This window comes from Stomoxys calcitrans, chromosome 1, assembly GCF_963082655.1.
Source record: "Stomoxys calcitrans chromosome 1, idStoCalc2.1, whole genome shotgun sequence".
Lineage (NCBI taxonomy): Eukaryota > Metazoa > Arthropoda > Insecta > Diptera > Muscidae > Stomoxys > Stomoxys calcitrans.
In genome coordinates this window covers 250,087,551-250,108,626 of record NC_081552.1, presented here as the reverse complement: position 1 = coordinate 250,108,626, position 21,076 = coordinate 250,087,551, and the positions used below count along the sequence as shown (strand labels likewise).

Genomic DNA, 21,076 nt, shown 5'->3' with positions numbered 1-21,076 from the left:
GTTGTTGTCATTACAAAATACTACGTGCAAAATATCATTCCAATCGGATAAGAATTGCGCACTCTAGAGGATCAAGAAGTCAAGGCCCAAGATCGGTTTATATGACAGCTATATCAAGTTATGGACCGATTTTAACCATACTTGGCTCAGTTATAGAATATGACAACAAAACCGCGTAGTGCAAAAATTTCATTCCAATTGGATACGAATTGCGCACTCTAGAGGCTCAAGAAGTCAAGACCCAAGATCGTTTTATATGGCAGCTATATGAAAACATGGACCGATATGACCCATTTACAATCTCAACCGACCTACACTAATAAGAAGTATTTGTGCAAAATTTCAAGCGGCTAGCTTTACTCCTTCGGAAGATAGAGTGCTTTCGACAGACAGACGGACGGACAGACGGACGGACAGACGGACGGACAGACGGACGGACAGACGGACGGACGGACAGACGGATGGACATGGCTAGATCGACATAAAATCTCGCGACGATCAAGAATATATCTACTTTATGGGATCTCAGACGAATATTTCGAGTAGTTACAAACTGAATGACGAAATTAGTATACCCCCCATCCTATGGTGGAGGGTATTATAATTGGTAGTTGATATGGTTCAGTCCAGAAACTTTGTTTCGGGTCGTCCATGGCTCCTGAATTAAGGCAATATGAATCTTGCCCTTGCTGATTTTCTCCATCAGAGCGTGTGTAGCAATCTCGCTCCAGTGGAGGTTTATCTGGATTACCTCAAGCATTGGTGCTCCAGTAAATGGGCATCTTGGAAGTAGGTTATGATCTCATCGTCTGCTCCCTGTACTTTAGACTGCATTGACTTTCCTGTCACTGCACTGCCTTGCTGATTTTCTCCATCACAGCGTGTGTAGCAATCTCTCTCCAGTGGAGGTTTATCTGGATTACCTCAAGCATTGATCCTCCAGTAAATGGGCATCTTGGAAGTAGGTTATGATCTCATCGTCTGCTCCCTGTTCTTTAGACTGCATTGACTTTCCTGTCACTGCACTGCCTTGCTGATTTTCTCCATCACAGCGTGTGTAGCAGTCTCACTCCGGTGGAGGTTTATCTGGACTACCTCAAGCATTGGTCCTCCAGTAAATGGGCATCTTGGAAGTAGGTTAAGATCTCATCGTCTGCTCCCCGTTCGTTAGACTGCATTGCCTTTCCTATCACTGCACTGCCTGATGTCATGGTTTTAGGTTCGTCGGGTGCCTGTTCGTTAAGCTTTATTGGGTTTCCATTCCCTGTACTGCCTAATGTTTCAATACTAGGATCTTTGCCTATCTTAGCCTTTCAAATCTTAAGAATGTGACTATAAAAAATTGAAATTAATGATCCTTGACTGTAGAGCACAAATGTGAGTTTATTATGTGGTTTTGTTGATATTTTAATTTTTTAAAAAAAAATTTTATCACAGTTTCAATTCTATGCGAAAATGAAGTGAGTTTTATTTACACAAAAAGTTTTGTCAATTTAATGTCTATAGAAAATTTTGCTAAAAACTTCTTTTTTCTTCGATAATTTTGAGAAGTAATTATTTACAAACACATCAAGTGGTGTAGCATTGTAAAAAGGACAACAAATATCTTTAATTGATTGTTTACATTACATCAAATATTGTCCCTGCCCGTTAAAGAAATCAAGATTCTACATTTTCAACATTTTGTCCTAGAATCGCAACCAAATATTTAAAATTCAATACACAATAAGCGTTCACAGTACGGTGTCTCCAAAAAAGAAACCAAGGAAACAATTCATCACTTTGTCCTTGTTAAGGCACAAACTTTGTTGTCCTTTTCTTGCAATTTGCCATTCATGTATTATGAAACATGAACCAATGTCCACGCTGTGAAGTGTTGTTAATGGGACTACAAAAACAGAAAAAGTAATAAATGGCGAAGGTAGACGGAAGGTGACGGTGTAGACATTTTTCACATCTGCTTTATTGAAAAAAAAAAAATGTTTCGTCTCTTTGAAGTCAATACTACGACTGTCCAAGTTTATTGTTCGAGGAAACCAAGTCACGGTCGTTATAGCAAAATCAAAAAATTAATCAAGTTTTTCTTTTTGAAAAAAACTCGCTCTATAAGGATGTATGAAACCTTCCGGGAAAACCTAACTTTAATAGGAGAATGCTTGTCATAGAGATATCACTGACATTCATTAAAGGACATTTCCAAACAAGTAAGAACGCATTAAGTTCGACCAGGCTAAATCTTGGGTAGCCACCACCAGGGAATGCGCTAAAAATGTACCCTATTAATCCAAAACAATTTTGTAATGATCAAACCGGGAATTGATTGCTGTTGCTGGTATCGCTTTCTAAGGGGGCCCATATCAATATAAAGCTCGATTAGAATCATAATTGGCACGGGTGCTGAAACTCATAACACAAGTCTTTGTGCCAAATTTCGGACAAATTAAATCTTTTAGAAGTTCGAGAAGTCAAATCCGGTGATCGGTTAATAAAGGGACTATATATCAGTTTATAGGCTGATTTGGATCATACTCGGCACAAATGTTGGAAGTCAGAACAGAAGTTCCTGTGTCAAACTTCAGTCAAATCTGAGGAAAATTTAGGCCCCTAGGGGCTTAAGTAATATAAACTGGGGATCGGTTCATATGGGGGTTATATCCAAATCTGAATCGATATGACTCAACGACCTACATCGACAAAAAGTCTCTGTGCAAAATTCAATTCAAGCGGTTGTCTTTATGCGTTCGACCGCTTTCATGATTTTCACAGACGGACGGATTTATATGGCTAGATCCACTTAGAATGTCAAGACGATCATGAATATATACTTTATGGAGACGCAGATCAATATCTCCTAGGTTACTTAATGAAATGCTCATGGGAAATTTAGTAGTAGTAAAACAATATTTTGAGGGTTTAAAAACAGAAAGACCGCCATCCTGTGGGGGGTGGATATAAAAATTCAATTCATTCATCTAGTGTGTGCAGCAGACCACTTGAAACAGCATTCGCGTAGTATAAAGTTATATAAGAGCTATAAAGCTATATAAGAGCAATAAAGCTATTTAAGAACCATTATAAATTATTAATATTTCCATAGGAAAAATATATCAAAAATTTTTTTTCCATTGGCAATTTTGTTAAAATTTCATTTTTAGAAGAAACTAGCTAGCCTGGTGTGCTACGCTACAACAACAAGTGTATTCTTCTCTCCAATACCTTCCATGTGATACCCATATTGTACCGATCGGTCAACTTTTGGTTTTGGGTGGTATTTTTGTGATAAAGGGGGAGGGGGCTTCTCCCCCTTCCCATATCAACATATTATATAGCCTATTGGTCCCTTCAGACCATATTCGTAATCTACTTGCGAATAGCTTTCAGTTGAGTCCCATACTATCATTATCGTCCAATATGCCCATTTGAAGGAGTTTTGGGGTCGGGCGGCCCCCTAGGTACTTGGACCCAAAATTTGTTGGTACTCCCGAATACCTTTGATTTGAGTCCCATATTGTTCCGAACGGTACTTTTGGGGTAGGGGAGGGTACGCCCCCCCCCCCCCCCCCTGCGATATAGAAAAATTATATAGCCTATTGCTCCTACCGGACCACTCCCCACCGTCTGTGAAAATGTCAAAAAAAAATCAGTTTTGCCGTTTTCGAGTCCATACGGAACAAACAAATTTACCAACAGACATAAATTAATTTATTATAAAGGGTGATTTATTAGCTATTATCTTTTTGACAACACTGTATTGGCTAGTGTTAATGATGACCATCAATTATCGATTCGTTTGGGCCTCTGTTACAACAACAAGATGGAAAATTTTGCAGAAGGATTTAGACGTGAAGCCTTTCAAAATACAGTTGGTGGAAGAATTGAAGCCGAACGACCTACCGCAACGCAGAATTTTTGCTGATTGGGCTCTTGGAAAGTTGGCCGGAGATCCATTTTTTATCGAAAATTTGTGTTCAGCGACTAAGCAATCGGTGATAAGCTGAATTTTCGATTTTTGGAGTGAAGATCAGCCAGAAGCAATGCAAGAGCTACCAATGGTGCGGTTTATGAGCTGGTGGCATCATTGGACCGTACTTCTTCAAAGAAGATGCGAATCGTAACGTAACTGTGAATGGTAATCGCTTTTTGCCTTGAGCTTGACTTGCATTACATGTGGTTTCAACAAGACGGTGCCACATGTCACACAGCACAAGTAACATGGACTTATTGAGAGGCGAGTTCGTTGAACATTTTATTTCACTTTCGGGACCGATCAATTGGTAGCCAAGATCGCGCGATTTAACGCCTTAAGACTATTTTTTGTGGGGCTATGTTAAAGCTCATGTGTCTATATATACAAGCCCGCTTCAATTGACGCATTGGGAGATAGTATGTCAAAATTTGACTAAGCGGAAGGACCACTTGAAGCGCAGTCACGGTCAACATTTACATGAAATAATCTTCAAACATTAAATTGTACGGACCGAACTATCGATCAAATAAAGATTTCATGCACTTTTCTGAATTTTATGAGCTTTTAAAAAATCACCCTTCACTTATTACTATCAGACTATGCCGATTGCTAGACCTGAACCCGCCTCGCTACTCTTTCTTTTATAATTCGGGAAACAATGTTTTCCCTGCATTTTTGGAAACCCCCCCGGAGATGTTAGTTTCTAAGGAGTAATACTGAACCCGTACATAAACCTCAAATTCATGTTCCAGGAGTTTTACATATATGAACCATTTTGCATCGAAATCGAGGTTGCGCCTTATACAGCGCGATTTCTGCAAACATTTTAATATAACATTTGCATATTTTCAATTAAATGTTTTAATTGCTCCAATAAAAAATTAATTGGATATTCTCAAATTTCAATCATGCTTTTAATTGCAGAAATTAAAAAAATTATTGAAAGTTTAAAAAAAATTCAATCATTATTTTAATTGGATCAGTTAAAAACTTATTCGAAAATTTCAAAAATGTTGAATCATTTTTTTGATTGAAATTTTATTCAATTACCTTTTTCAAAAAACTGTGGCTGATACCATCATTTTGTGAGTCAAGCAATTTTAATTAAAAAAATTAATGGGATCAATTAATTTCGTGATTTTGATTTTTAATTAATTTCCGATTTAGATTTTTTTTCTGTGTACCTGGACAGTGAATTAAGTTAAGCCCCTCGACATTCTTCTTCAATTTGTCTCAGATCGGTCCAGACCATATAGACCGATCTCTCGATTTAAGGTTTTGAGCCCATAAAAGGCGCATTTATTCTCCGATGTCACCGAAATTTGGGACTGTATCGACCAATCTCTCGATTTAAGGTTCTGAGCCCATAAAAGGCACATTCTTTGTCCGATGTCGCTGAAATTTGGGACAGTGTGCTGTGTTAGGACCTTCGACATTCTTCTTCAATTTGTCTCAGATCTGTCCAGATTATAATATAGCTGCCATATAGACCGATCCCTCGATTTAAAGTTTTAGGGACCATTAAAGGTGCATTTATTGTCCGATGTCGCCGAAATTTGGACAGTAAGTTAGCTTAAGCCACTCAAGAGATTTCTGCAATTTTGCCTAGATCGATCAAAATTTGCATATAGCAGCCATATAGACCGATTTCGCGATTTAAGGTTTTGAGGCCATAAACGGCGCATTTATTGTCCGATTTCGCCGAAATTTGGGACGGTGAGTTGTGGTGGGCCCTTCCACATTTTGCTTCAATTTGGCTCAGATCGGAGCCATATCCTGATTTGGATATAGCTGCCATATAGACCGATTTCTCTATTTAAGGTTTTCGTTACGTGAGGTCCAATTGTTATAACAAGTTCGCACTCTACTCTTTAATACTGTTCATTTCATGCCCATATTGTCCCATTCGGTAGACATGTCAGTTTGGATGGATTTTTGGGTAGGGCGTCCCCCTCGGTTATTTGACCCCAAAGTTGTATAGCAATTTTGAGTTTTCCATCAGGTTACCATCAGGTGACGTACAAAATTTCACCTTAATCGATGCACCTATCCATGAGATCTGGCGTTTTTGAAATTTGCGGATGGAGGGACGGTCTGCCCCCTCGCGGATATCATGAAATGAAGCTTATTTTCACTCACAATTCTAATTCACAAAATTTCATGAAAATCGGTTCGGCCGTTTTTGAGTCTATACGGAACAGACAAACAAACAAAGCTTAGATTTTATTAAAATTTTATATCTGTTAAAACTATTGTCAAAAAACAATTTTGTTTAGTCTATTTGTTCAATGTATTCGGATTCACCAAAGCTTCGACAGGAAACTGTAATCTGATTAATTAGCCCTTAGGTATACTAAATTAAATATCAAAATTCTTCTCTGCCTAATTGTATTAATTCATTCACTTTGATTCCTTAATTGATACAATACAAATTTACGCACACTTCAAACTACCAAGAAGAATATTTGTTACCAATACTATTGAAGTTCAAGGATGCCACGGTGATGTCCTTAAGCTACCTGGCAATGCGAAGATAAGTTATTTGCAGAATGTTAGCGCTAATAGATTTTCATCAACATAACTCAAAATGGGTATTTTAAAGAAATGAACTATACCCAAAGAAATTAGTTTGCTGATGTCGGCAAACATGTCTGCTGATATTAAAATAACCAATGCCGACTTTTGAATGAAACTATTAAATTTCAATAGCCTGAGCCTAACATAAGTCACTGTGTCAAATTTCAGTGAAATCGGATAGAGATATCGGTCTATATGGCAGCTATTTCCAAATATGGACTGATTTGGGCCAAGTTGCAGAAAAATGTCGAAGACCATAACATAACTCACTGTCCCAAATTTCGGCGACATCGGAGAGAAAATCTGCATTTTATAGCCCCAAAACCTTAAATCAAGATATCGGTCTTTATGGCAGCTATTTCCAAATTTGGACCGATTTGGGCCAAGTTGCAGAAAAATATCGAAGACCCTAACACAACTCACTGTCCCAAATTTCGGCGAAATCGGACAATAAACGCGCCTTTTATGGACCCAAAACCTTAAATCGAGAGATCTGTCTATATGACAGCTATATCCAAATCTAGACCGATCTGTGCCATATTGCAGAAGTATGTCGAGAAACTAAAATTAACTCACTGTCTCAAATTTCGGCAACATCGGACAGTAAATGCGCATTTTATGGCCCCAAAACCTTAAATCGAGATATCGGTCTCGATTTAAGGTTCTGGACCGATCTGGGCCAAATTGAGGTAGGATGTCGAAGGGTCAAACACAACTGTCACAACAACATTGTCCCAAATTTTGGCAAAATCGGACAATAAATGCGCCTTTCATGGGCGCATTTAATCGAGAGATCGGTCTATATGGCAGCTATATCTAAATGTGAACCGATCTGGGCCAAATTGCTGAAAGATGTCGAAGGGCTTAACACAACTCACTGTCCCAAATTTTTAGCACAATCGGACAAAAAATGTGGCTTTTGTGGGCCTAAGACCCTAAATCGGCGGATCGGTCTATATGGCAGCTATATCCAAATCTGAACCGATCTGAGCCAAATTGAAGAAGGATATCGAAGGGCCTACCACAACTCACTGTACCAAATTTCAGCAAAATCGGATAATAAATGTGGCTTTTATGGGCTTAAGACCCTAAATCAGCATCGGTCTATATGGGGGCTATACCAAGATATGGTCCGATATAGCCCATCTTCGAACTTGACCTGCTTATGGACAAAAACAGAATCTGTGCAAAGTTTCAGCTTAATATCTCTATTTTTAAAGACTGTAGCGTGATTTTAACAGACAGACGGACGGGCAGCAAACAGCAGGAAATGTTGCTGCTTTAGCAAGAAAATTGCTGCTGTCCCATTTTCAGTAGAATTTCTGTTATTACAGCAAACATTTTAGCTGTTTTTACTAAGAAATTTTTATGAGCGTAGGTTTTCATGAACATTTTTGTTTAGATTTCTTTAAGGCCTAAAAGGAGCACAAACATTTAATTAGTCTCATATTTCCCATGCTATTTTAAACTGTTTTTTATACCCTCCACCATAGGATGGGGGATACTATTGTAATTTCGTCATTCTGATTGTAACTACTCGAAATATTCGTCTGAGACCCCATAAAGTATATATATTCTTGATCGTCGTGACATTTTATGTCGATCTAGCCCTGTCCGTCGGTCTGTCCGTCCGTCCGTCTGTCTGTCGAAATCACGCCAACTTTCGAAGGAGTAAAGCTAGCCGCTTGAAATTTTGCACAAATACTTCTTATTAGTGTAGGTCGATTAGGATTGTAAATGGGCCATATCGGTCCATGTTTTGATATAGCGGCTATTTAAACCGATCTTGGGTCTAGAATTCTTGACCCTCTAGAGGGCGCAATTCTTATCCGATTGGAATGATATTTTGCTCGACGTGTTTTGTTATGATATCCAACAACTGTGCGAAGAATGGTTCAAATCTGTTCATAACCGGATATAGCTGTCATATAAACAGATCTGGGGACTTGACTTCTTGAGCTTCAAGAGGGCGCAATTCCTATCCGATTTGGCTGAAATTTTGCCTGACGTACTTTATTCGTACTTTCAATAACTGTGTCAAATAAGGTTCAAATCGGTTCATAACCCGATATAGCTGCCATATAAACCGATCTTGGATCTTGACTTCTTGAGCCTCTAGAAGTCGCAATTATTATCCGATTTGCCTGAAATTTTGTACGACGGATCCTCCCATGACCATCAACTCACGTGTTTATTATGGTCTGAATTGGTCTATAGCCCGATGCAGCTTCCATATAAATCGATCTCCCTATTTAACTTATTGAGCCCCCAAAGGGCTCAATTCTTGTTCGAATTGGCTGACATATTACACAGGTCTCCAACATATAATTTAATTGTGGCCCAAACCGGACCATATCTTGATATCGCTCTAATAGCAGAGCAAATCTTTTCTTATATCCTTTTTTACCTAAGAAGAGATGCCGAGAAAAGAACTCGACAAATGCCATCCATGGTGGAGGGTATATAAGATTCGGCCCGGCCGAACTTAGCACACTTTTACTTGTTTTTTTTTTTTTAATAAATTTTCCTATTTCTAATCATTTTCGCCTTTATTTGCTATTAAAAATCTTTGATGACCTTTCTTTACAGTTTCTAGCCAATTTGGGAAATTTAATAAAGAAAGCGAAGAAATTGAATAAACTTGTTCCCATGTTTACTAACTGCTACCATTATAGAAGCAATCACATGTATTGGTCTTGTCAGTATTGATACTCATCATCTCCAAGGACATTAAGGTCATGACAACAGCAGATTGCCTAGTTTGAGACATGTACGAATTTCTGGGTGCACACTGTACCGTCTCCTTTCTTGGTAGTTATGCTTTCACTACACACCAATGTGGGTAATCAGTTTATGGTCCATATTCCTGTTTCATATTCCATGGAACTTTTTCATAAGAAACAAGGATTTGGGGTTTTTGGTTGTGTTTCCCAACATCAAAGGTTAAAGTAAATATGCCACAAAAGAGAATGAAAACAAAAATTTTACAACACTTCCGTAGAAAAACTAAAGGAGTTCAAGAAATATCTTTTATTTAATCTCAATTGCTAACATTTTATATGATTCGGGATAAAAATGTTCAAAATATCATTTTTAAGGAAATAGTGACGAAACCTTAATTTTATAAAATTTAGTCAAATCTATCCTTCCCATGTCCTTAGGTGAGGACACGATACCAGACATGAAACAACTTAGGGGAGTGCTATGGAAAACAATTAAGGATTTTGTGACACGGATTTCCTAACTTTAAATTTTCTTTTTCGGGTATACTTTTTATGGGGGGTATACTAATTTCGTCATTCTGTTTGTAACTAGTCGAAATATTCGTCTGAGACCCAATAAAGTATATATATATTCTTGAACGTAGCGACATTTTATGTCGATCTAGCCATGTCCGTCCGTCCGTCTGTCCGTCGAAAGCAAGCTAACTTCCGAAGGAGTAAAGCTAGCCGCTTGAAATTTTGCACAAGTACTTCTTATTAGTGTAGGTCGGTGGTATTGTAAATGGGCCATATCGGTCCATGTTTTGATATAGCTCGCATATAAATCGATCTTGGGTCTTGACTTCTTGAGCCTCTAGACTGCGCAATCTTTATCCGATTGGAATGAAATTTTACACGACGTGTTTTGTTATGATATCCAACAACTGTGCCAAGTATGGTTCAAATCGGTATATAACCCGATAAAGCTGCCATATAAACCGATCTTGGGTCTTGACTTCTGGAGCCTCTAGAGTCCGCAATCTTTATCCGATTTGAATGAAATTTTGCACGAAGAATTTTGTTATGAATTCCTATCCGATTTGGCCAAAAATTTTGCATGACGTACTTTATTCTTACTTTCAACCCTGTGTGAAATAAGCTTCAAATCGGCTCATAACTTGATATAGCTGCCATATAAACCGAACTGGGATCTTGACTTCCTGAGCCTCTAGAGGTCGCAATTATTATCCGATTTGGCTGAAATATTTTACGACGGATCCTCTCATGACCATCAACATACGTGTTTATTATGGTCTGAATCGGTCTACGGCCCGATACAGCTCCCATTTAAATCGATCTTTCTATTGTACTTCTTGAGCCCCCAAAGGGCTGATATAGCTGCCATATAAACCGATCTGGGGTCTTGACTTCTTGAGTCTCTAGAGGGTTCAATTCTAATCCGATTGAAATGTAATTTTGCATGAAATATTTTGTTATGATATCTAACAACCATGCTTAATAAGGCTCAAATCAGTTTATAACCTGATATATGTAGCTGCCATATAAACCGATCTGGGATCTTGACTTCTTGAGTCTCTAGAGGTCGCAATTATTATCCGATCTTCCTGAAATTTTGTCCGACGAATTCTCTCATGACCATCAACATACGTGTTTGTTATGGTCTGAATCGGTCTATAGCCCGATGCCGCTCCCATATAAATCGATCTCTCTATTTTACTTCTTGAGCCCCCAAAAGGCGCAATTCTTATTCGAATTGGCTGACATTTTACACAGGTCTCCAACATATAATTTAATTGTGGTCCAAACCGGACCATATCTTGATATCGCTCTAATAGCAGAGCAAATCTTTTCTTATATCCTTTTTTGCCTAAGTAGAGATGCCGGGGAAAGAACTACACAAATGCGATCCATAGTGGAGGGTATATAAGATTCGGCCCGGCCGAACTTAGCACGCTTTTACTTATTGCTATTCCTTTGTTTCTCATTGTTGTTCTCAAAGTTTTCCAGGGGCGGGTTACTGGCCCAGCGCCCCAACCGCATGGGTTTTGTGGGATTGCACATGTATCCCTTGTTGTGGCGAGCCGCTTGCTTCAAGATCCGACGCTCGCCTCCAGCCGCCCCTAACCTAGGAACAGACGCTGATGTTGGCCATTGGTTATTTGAAGGCGCCAATAACTCGCCTTCATCTCGAGTAGCATTAGCACTCAGTATTTGATTAAGAGCCTCACTAAGACTCTCCTCTCGAATATCGCAGACTGCCCGCGGCCGCATAAAAACGGAGCTTTCCACCATCCACAACCTGTGGACGCGTCCGGTAGCTTTCAGCTAAGCTTCCTGTGATAACGATGGACACGACACAAGTCGAAGCTCAAATTTCCAGCCTGTATGGTGTTCATAGTTATCCCGTATCGGCCAGGAATTTATTACTTAATGAACTACAATAATTAAAGAAATAAAGAGTTTTAGTTCAATATAACTAAAACGTTCATTCCCATTTCTTGAGTTCACTTCTAATGGTCAGACTTTGTGTCTATAAATAGAACATGACAAAGCTGAACAAAATAAGCATGGCCTTCTTTGATGAAAAGAAGTGAGAAAATGTTTTGCTTTTGTGTCGTTAGTAAATATTGAAATTTAAGTGGGAAAATAATCGAAGACTCAAACAATGCTAATGTAGATGAATGCGTAGAGCGTCTGCTTGGTAAACAGAAGTTTCTTGATTCAATACTCGGCTGGGAAAAGGTAAAGTTTTATTTAATTTATAATTGCAATGTTTCATATATAGTTTGTATTCTTCAAAAAAGGTGAGCAATTGATAGCGTGGAGATAGGAGACAGGCGGAAATAAATGGGTTGATTAATTAAGATGTGTCCAATTGGATGTTCCGGTGTGTTCGGAAAAAGCGATTTTTTCAATAATTTTATCTTTAATTTTCAATGCTCTTTAGTTCATATTATACCTGTGGGAAGTTAAAAGTGAACTAATACTATGTGTAAACAATTTCGTAGCTTAAAGTAAATTGTTGAACTAGCGCCATAGGAAGTTCAATATTTCCTAAATTTAGTTCATTTTAACTAGTGTTGATTTTCCCAAATTTAGTTCATTTTAACAAGTGTTTAAGTTCAACAATTTTTGAGTATGGGAATGCAATAAATCTCCTTTTTTCAATAGTAAAAGTTTTATTTACCTTCTTATAGAAGATTAAAATCTTTCAAAGGTGAAAGTCCAAATTTACCCTCATTGAGTAATGAAATGATTCTTACTTTTAATATATTATTTGCCTTTGCTTTTTTTTCCTTAAACATCTTTATTTAATTAAAACAAATATCCGTTTAGATTAGACGAAATTCTTGAAGACAAGCTATTTTACCCATCACAAACAAACACGTAGCGTAAACAAAAAAGTTAATGAAACAAATTCTGATTTTAAATTAATTTTTAAGGTTCAACAGTTATAAATGGCCTATTCACATAAAATACAAACGCCGAGTAAATTTATCACAAAATCCTAAAGTTGTTTGTACACAACTTTCCCTTTCACAAACTTTGCTAGAATATTTTGTTATCCAACAACACAAGGGGTAACTTTTTTGGAAAATTAACTTTTTTCGTAATCCGCACAACAAATTGTGAAGTAAAAGAAGAAAACAATTTAATGCAATGAGAAAAAATGCATCAACAAATCATGAAGCTAATGATGTGTGTGTGGGCGAAATTAAGTCCAGGCAATCAGGATGCTAAAGAAAACAATATTAAGTATTAGGGTGAAAAGAATAGCAAATTCTTCAAAAGCAACATCAAAGTGGTGGGGTAATTTAATTTTCCAAAAAGAAAATTAATTTTAGAATGTTTGCAAAAATCCTTTTCAAGGGATATCGGCTAGGTAAATAGACTACATGCGAATCTAAATGCAAAATTGCTCTCAAACATTGTTTGATTACAGATAGGAGATTTCTCTCATTTTTGTATCAACATTATCGATATGACCAAATGTACACAGTAGCTTTTTCAAAACTCTTAAACAATTTCCTTTAGGCCACATTATCCTTTAAACGTTTTATACAAAATAAACAGTTTTTATAAATACCCACCAGGAAGAGAGAAGACATTGACATTTACAACTAAATATTCGAACACAATCCTCTTGCACTATTTACAGCAAACATTTGTGTACATTAGGATAAGAGACCACAACTAATCCCCCAACTCCATCACCTCCCTGACAATCTCAAAAAAAAAAAACTACAGAAGAATTGCAATGCCAACAACACTGTCTGTATGTTGCATTACACGCATATATCTGCATTGGTTGTCTGACTGTCCTTCATGTGTAGAAGAATGTCCTTTGTAAACGTACTTAGGTTGTATGGTGATGTCCTTACAGCAAACCAAACCAAGCCAACAATTGCCAAGAAATTCAAGAACTATTTAACGTGCCAAAAGATTTTAAACATCTTCCACTTCTATGGGAAATTTATTTTCAATGATTTTATTTCTTTTTCTATCTCTCTCTCGCTCTCTTCTTAACATTTCGGTTTATTTAGTGGGGCGAACAAAGGAATTGCACGCGTGAGGATATGATTTCCTTTTATGATTCCGAAGGCAACGTGCCACTGCATTCAGCTGTCCATGGAGGTGACATCAAAGCCGTGGAGTTGTGCTTGAAATCTGAAGCGAAAATATCAAAACAACAGCATGACCTATCAACACCGGTACATCTGGCTTGTGCACAGGTAAGCTTCAACGATAGTTTTAGATATTTACATATACACATATATTAGACTGTCCGAATGAATATAATATCCAATACTGCACGAATATAATTTTTATACCCTACACCACTACTGTGGTACAGGTAACACCCAAAAGGAAGAGAGATAGACCCATTGATTAGTATACCGATCGACTCAAAATCACTTTCTGATTCTATTTAGGTATGTCTGTCTGTCTGTCCGTCTGTCTGTCCGTCTGTCCATGTTAATTTGTGTACAAACTACAGATCGCAATTTTCAGCCGATCGTCTTCAAATTTGCTATGGGCGTGTTTTACGGCCTAGAGACGAAAATTGAAATTGGAAAAAATCGGTTCAGATTTGGATATAGCTCCTATATATATGTTCGTCAGATTTTGGGTAAATTGCAATAATATTGTCATTTGTCAACCGTAGTTATTACAGTTTGAACATATTTTTGCTCGCCGAGGTCCATCAAAAATGGTTCAGAATTGGATATAGCTCCCAATTGTACTTATAGGGTAGGTGTAGGGTATAAAACAGTCGGCACCGCCCGACTTTGGCCCTTCCTTACTGTTTTTACATATCAATTTTTTTTACTGCGTAATCACACACTACTAATGAATAAAAGATGTGAAAAATTCATACCTTATGCCCCATAGCAGCTATATCGAAATATGTTCCGATTTGAACCAAATACTAATGAGTACAAGTCATTGTTCAAATGTGTATAACAAAATATTGGCCTTTTTAGTAGCTATATCTAAAACTTAACCGATCTGAACCATATATGACACGGATGTCGAAAAGCCTAACATAAGTCTGTAACATAAGACTGTCCCAAATTTCAGCAAAATCGGATAATAAACGTGGCTTTTATGCCTCTAAGACCCTAAATTGGCGGATCGGTCTATATGACAGCTATATCCAAATCTGGACTGATCTGGGCCAAATTGAAGAAGTATATCGAAGGGCCTAACACAACTCACTGTCCCAAATTTCAACAAAATCGGATAATAAATGTGGCTTTTTTGGGCCTCAGACCCTAAATCGGCGGATACGTCTATATGTCAGCTATATCCAAATATGAACCGATATATGAGTTGTGTTAGACTCAAATATGGGTCTAATAAAACTCACTATCCCAAATTTCAGCGAAATCGGATAATAAATGTGGCTTTTATGGGCCTAAAACCCTAAATCGGCAGATTGGTCTATATGACAGCTATATCCAAATATATAAACCGATCTGGGACCAGATGAACCGATCTGGAACCAAATTGAAGAAGGATGTCGAAGGGCCTAACACAACTGACTATCCCAAATTTCAGCGAAATCGGATAATAAATGTGGTTTTTATGGGCCTTAGACCCTAAATCGGCGGATCGGTCTATACGACAGCTATATCCAAATCTGGACCGATCTGGGCCAAATTGAAGAAACATTTCGAAGGGCCTAACACAACTCACTGTTCCAAATTTCAGCAAAATCGGATAATAAATGGGGCTTTTATGGGCCTAAGACCATAAATCGGCGGATCGGTCTATATGACAGCAACATCCAAATCTGGACCGATCTAAACCAAATTGAAGAAGGATGTCAAGGGGCTTAACTGAACTCACTATCCCAAATTTCAGCAAAATCCGATAGTAAATGTGGCTTTTATGGGCCTAAGACCCTTAATCGGCGGATCGGTCTATATTGCAGCTATATCCAAATCTGGACCGATCTGAACCAAATTAAGGAAGAATGTCAAGGGGCTAAACTTAACTCACTGTCCCATATTCGGCATAAAGATCATCTTGACATTCTAAGTCGATTTTTCACCGAACGAATAAAGATATCCGCTTAAAATGTTTCACAGATACTTCCTTGTGATGTAGATCGTTGGGGATTGCAAATGACCTTTTCCGATCAGATTTGGGTATAGCCCACACATAAAATGGTCCTTCGATTTGACTTTGTGGGCCGCTAGAATTTTTATCCAAATCGGCTGATATTTAGCATTTTATGTCTTTTCATGATATTTCTGGTAAGTATGGTCGGTCTATAACCTGATATAGCTCCCATATAATCCCATCTCCCGATTTGACATCTTGAACTCCTGAAGCTACAATTGTTATCAAATTTGCACATAGCGTTCTGTTATGACTTCCAACAACATGATATAGATCCCATACAAACCGATCTTCCGATTTGACTTCTTGAGCCGAGTTTTTTATCCAATTTGGCCGAAATTTTGCATATAGTGTTCTGTTATGACTTTCAACAACCTGTGCCAAGTACGATCCAAATCGGTCTATAACCGGTATATTTTAGCAGAATCCATGGTGGTGAGATTCGGCCCGGTCTATCTTAGCACTCTTTTACTTTTCCATTCTCCATTTTTCATCCATATTGCAGTGGAGAGGAGGGAGGTTCGCAGTTTATATGTAACTTTATTGAACTTTTTTCCTGTAACTAGCACTGCAGTTTCGTCTGCAAATATTGCGTTGCGTTTAGAGGAGGTAAAGGATAGGACCTAGAACACTCACTTGTGGTACTCCTGCTTTAATTTTTCCCAAGTGATGAGTATTCAGTGTCATATCTAACACGAAAATGACATTTTGTAAGATATGATTCAAGTAGTTTAAAAAATCTATTTGGAAATAGTTTAAAAAATCTATTTAGATAGCAAACCGTCATGCCATACTTTATCAAACGCTTGCTTCACATCCAGCAATACTGCGGAACAAATGTTTTCCAGCGCTGATTCTGCAACATCTAAAATTCTATGCACTTGCTCTACTGTGGAATGATCGATTCTAAAGCCAGATTGATGAGCTGGGAATAATTTACTTTCTTGATTTATGGTTTTTTTTCCTCTAGTTTAAGAAGAGCTTTTCAAATACTTATGAAAGCACTGGCAACAGTGATATAGGCCACTAGAAGGCCGCCAAGTTCGCATTTTCCAGGTTTTTGTATCATTATGACCTCAGCTATTTTCCATCTAAGTGGAACATAGTTGAGACGAAAACAAGCATTTATAATGTTAAGAAGTTTTTTTCAGCTTTTTCTGATAAATTTGTATACCCTACACCACTACTGTGGTACAGGGTATTATAACTTAGTGCATTTGTTTGTCACACTCAAAAGGAAGACAGATAGACCCATTGATAAGTATACCGATCGACTCAGAATCACTTTCTGTTTCGATTTAGCTATGTCCGTCTGTCTGTCCGTCTGTCCATGTTAGGTCGCAATTTTCATCAGATCGTCTTCAAATTTAGTATGGGCATGTTTTTATACCTAGAGACAAAGCCTATTGAAATTGGAAAAAATCGGTTCAGATTTGAATATAGCTTCCATATATATGTTCGTACGATTTGCAGTAATAATGCAATAAAATATTCATTTGTTAACCGCATCTCTCGAAATTTGGCAGGAAGGCTTTTCTAATAACTCTCGATATTACTGGTAAATTTCATAGAAATCGGTTCAGATTTGGATATAGCTCCCATATATATGTTCGTCTGATTTGCAGTAATACAGCAATAAAATGGTCATTTGTTAACCGATTCGCTCGAAATTTGACTCCCGATGATTCTCGGCTAATTTCATAAAAACCGTTTCAGATTTGGATATAGCTCCCATATATATGTTCGTCCGATTTGCAGTAATACACCAATAAAATGGTCATCTGTTAACCGATTCTCTCGAAATTTGGCAGAAAGGATTTTCTTATGACTCCTGATATTACTGGTAAATTTCATAGAAATCGGTTCAGATTTGAATATAGCCTCCATATAAATGTTCGTCTGATTTGCAGTAATACAGCAATAAAATGGTCATGTGTTAACCGATTCTCTGGAAATTTGGCAGAAAGGATTTTCTTTAGACTCTCGATATTTCTGATAAATTTCTTAGAAATCGGTTCAGATTTAGATATAGGTCTCATATACATATATCGCCTTATTTTCACTCCTAAGGTAAGGTTTGGTCGAAATCGGTTCAGATTTAGATATAGCTCTCATATATATGTTCGTCAGATTTTGGGTAATTTAGCATGATCGCCTATGAATCCTGGCGAGAACATCGTAAAAATTTTCAGCGGTGGTTTTCCCCTCCTGAAGCTGGCGACATTTGTGATGTACTGTACCATTTGGTATGGCAGCCGTGTAAAAACTTCTTCACAAAGAGGTGTCGCACTGCGGCACGGCGTTCGGACTCGGCTATAAAAAGGAGGTCCCTTATCATCGGACAGCATTAATGGAATGTTCATGGGCAAATTTGCAATTTGCTTTGCAAAAATATCAGCTTTTTCCTGTCAGCTTTTACACCATGTCGTAGTACTTAATTGCTTTCCACAAGCTGAAGTTAGTGTTCTTGAATGGCGTTAAATTTGGTAGAAAAGAAGCTGTAAACCTATCCTCAATGATCTTAAGGAGTTCATTAAGCCTTAATCATAGTTTATTAAGCTGTTTTCTGTTCTCTCGCTTACGATTCTTTTACCAATATTTTCTTGTTTTGCGTTATTCTGACTTCCAAAGGATTTAGCTCTCTGACTTCTAAAGGATATGTTTTAGTATGTAGGAACTTTACAGTGCGGAATGCTACTCTAAGCCGAAAATGAAAGAGCTTCAGCAAATAAGTCTAATTCTTGCTCGATGTGTTCGATAGTTTTTAGAGGCACATTTAGTTCAATAAAGTTATCTAAAATCTGCTTAAAATAAGCCCACCAATGACTTGGAAATTTGCCACCAATTTACACTTATAGTGGATGTGTATAGACTCCAACTTTTGACTTGTCTCAAATGTTATTTTTTTCCTCTTCAAAGCCCACTTACTGATCTGTGTTATGTCACATAAACTCTTATTCCCTTATCAACACTCTTGTCTGTGCTGGTCTTTTCACAGCATTGCAATGTAAGATATTTACTTTGATGCGAGATCTGAATTATCATACTTCTCAGAATAAACTGATATATGTTTACATTTATCTAAAGACATCATTGGACATGGGGAAATATCCACTCTAACAAAAGAGCAACCACTATGCTGGGATGAAGGCAATGTGAAAATGTGTACTACACGTAGCAATATGTATTTACTTTACCTTCTCTCGCCCTTTGAAATAAGGAAGCTATATCAATGTACTGGAAGTCAACTTGCATGGTTACCCCGTGCCCCTTATCATGCTACCAAACATCCTCATATAAATGTAATGCCTTAAGTCATAGCATCATCCACTTTATGAATATACATGTGCACATTTATATTGCAGATAAGTTTTACCGACTTTACGTATTCACATAAATTTACACTTCAAACAAAGGGGGAGAAATATTGATTATTAGGGTGGAAAGGAAAGAAAATTTTAAAAATGTGCAAAAAAAATTTTAGTTTCTTACAAATTGATTCTGATAGAAAATTTTAACAATTTCGAAGATATTTTTATTCCCACCACCATAGGATAAGGGTATATTAATCTAGTCATTCCGTTTGTAGCACCTGGAAATATTGATGTAAGACCCCATAAAGTATATATATTCCTGATTCGAATTAGCAATGTCCGTCCGTCTGTCAAAATCTAGATAGCTGTCAAACGCGTAAAGCTAGCCACTTGAAGCTAGCAACTTTATATTGATGTAGGTCATTGGAGATTGCAAATGACCCATATCGGTTTAGATTTTGATATAGCTCCTATATACACCGATTTCCCGATTTGATTTCCTGAGCCCCTGGAAGCCGCACTATTTGTCCGACTTGGCTGAAATTTTGCACATAATGTTCTGGTATGACTTCCAACAACTGTGCTAAGAACGGTCCAAATCAGTCTATAATCTGATATAGCTCCCATATAGCTCCCAATCTCCCGATTTGACTTCTTGAGCCCCTGGAAGCCTCAAGATTCTTCCGATTTCGGTTAAGAACCTGATATAGCTCCCATATAAACCGATCTTCCTATTTGAATTCTTGAGCCCCTGGAATCTTGCACATAGTGTTCTGGTATGACTTCCAACAACTGTGCAAAGTACGGTTTAAATCGGTCAAGAACCTGATATAGCTCCCATATAAACCGATCTCCCGATTTGATTTTTTGAGCCCCTGGAAGCCACAATTTTTGCCCGATTTGGCTGAAATTTTGCCCATAATATTCTGTTATGACTTCCAACAACGGAGCCAAGTACGGTCTGAATCGCTCTATAACCTAATACAGCTGCCATATAAACCGATCTTCCGATTTGATTTTTGAGCCCCTGAAAGCCACAATTTTTGCCCGATCCACAAAGTATTCTGTTATGTCTTCCAACAATTGTGCAAAGTACGGTGTAAATTCGTCAATAACCTGATCTAGCTCCCATATAAACCGATCTCCCGATTTGACTTCCTGAGCCCCTGGAAGCCTCAATTTTTATCCGATTTGGCTGAAATTTTGCACATAGTATTCCGTTACGACTTCTCACAGCGGAGCCAAGTACGGTCCGAATCGGTCTATAACCTGATACAGCTGCCATATAAACCGATCTCCCGATTTGATTTCCTGAGCCCCTGGAAGCCTCAATTTTCATCCGATTTGGCTGAAATTTTCCATATAGTATTCTGTTATGTCTTCCAACAACTGTGCCAAGTACGGTTTAAATTGGTCAATAGCCTGATATAGCTCCCATATAAACCGATTTCCCAATTTGACTTCCTGAGCCCCTGGAAGCCTCAATTTTCATCCGATTTGGCAGAGCTCCCCTATAGCTCCCATATAAACCGATCTCCCGATTTGTCTACTTGAGCCCCTGGAAACCACAATTTTCATCCGATTTGGATGAAATTTTGCATATAGAGTTCCGTTATGACTCTCAACCACTGCGCCAAGTACGGCCCAATTGGGTCTATAACTAGATATAGCTTCAATATTGTAGCAGAATCCATGGTGGTGGATTCCCAAGATTCGGCCCGGCCGAACTAAGCACGCTTTTACTTGTTATACCCTGCACCAACACTGTGGTAGATTTGTGCATTTGTTTGCAACGCTTAGAAGGAGAAGAGCTGGACCCATCGATAAGTATATCGATCGGCTAACAATCACTTCCTGATTCGATT

The 21,076-nt window shown here is 37.9% G+C and overlaps 1 protein-coding gene across 5 annotated transcripts in view; it reads left to right on the top strand.

Moving 5' to 3' along the window:
- The window catches only part of LOC106092715 (transient receptor potential cation channel subfamily A member 1), a 144,437-nt gene that overhangs the window by 87,502 nt on the left and 35,859 nt on the right, over positions 1-21,076 (top strand). For all 5 annotated transcript variants that reach the window (XM_059363604.1, XM_059363599.1, XM_059363590.1 and 2 more), the window contains one exon: positions 13,812-14,000. In XM_059363604.1, the coding sequence (XP_059219587.1) occupies positions 13,812-14,000 (189 nt within the window). The remainder of the gene's footprint in view (positions 1-13,811; positions 14,001-21,076) is intronic.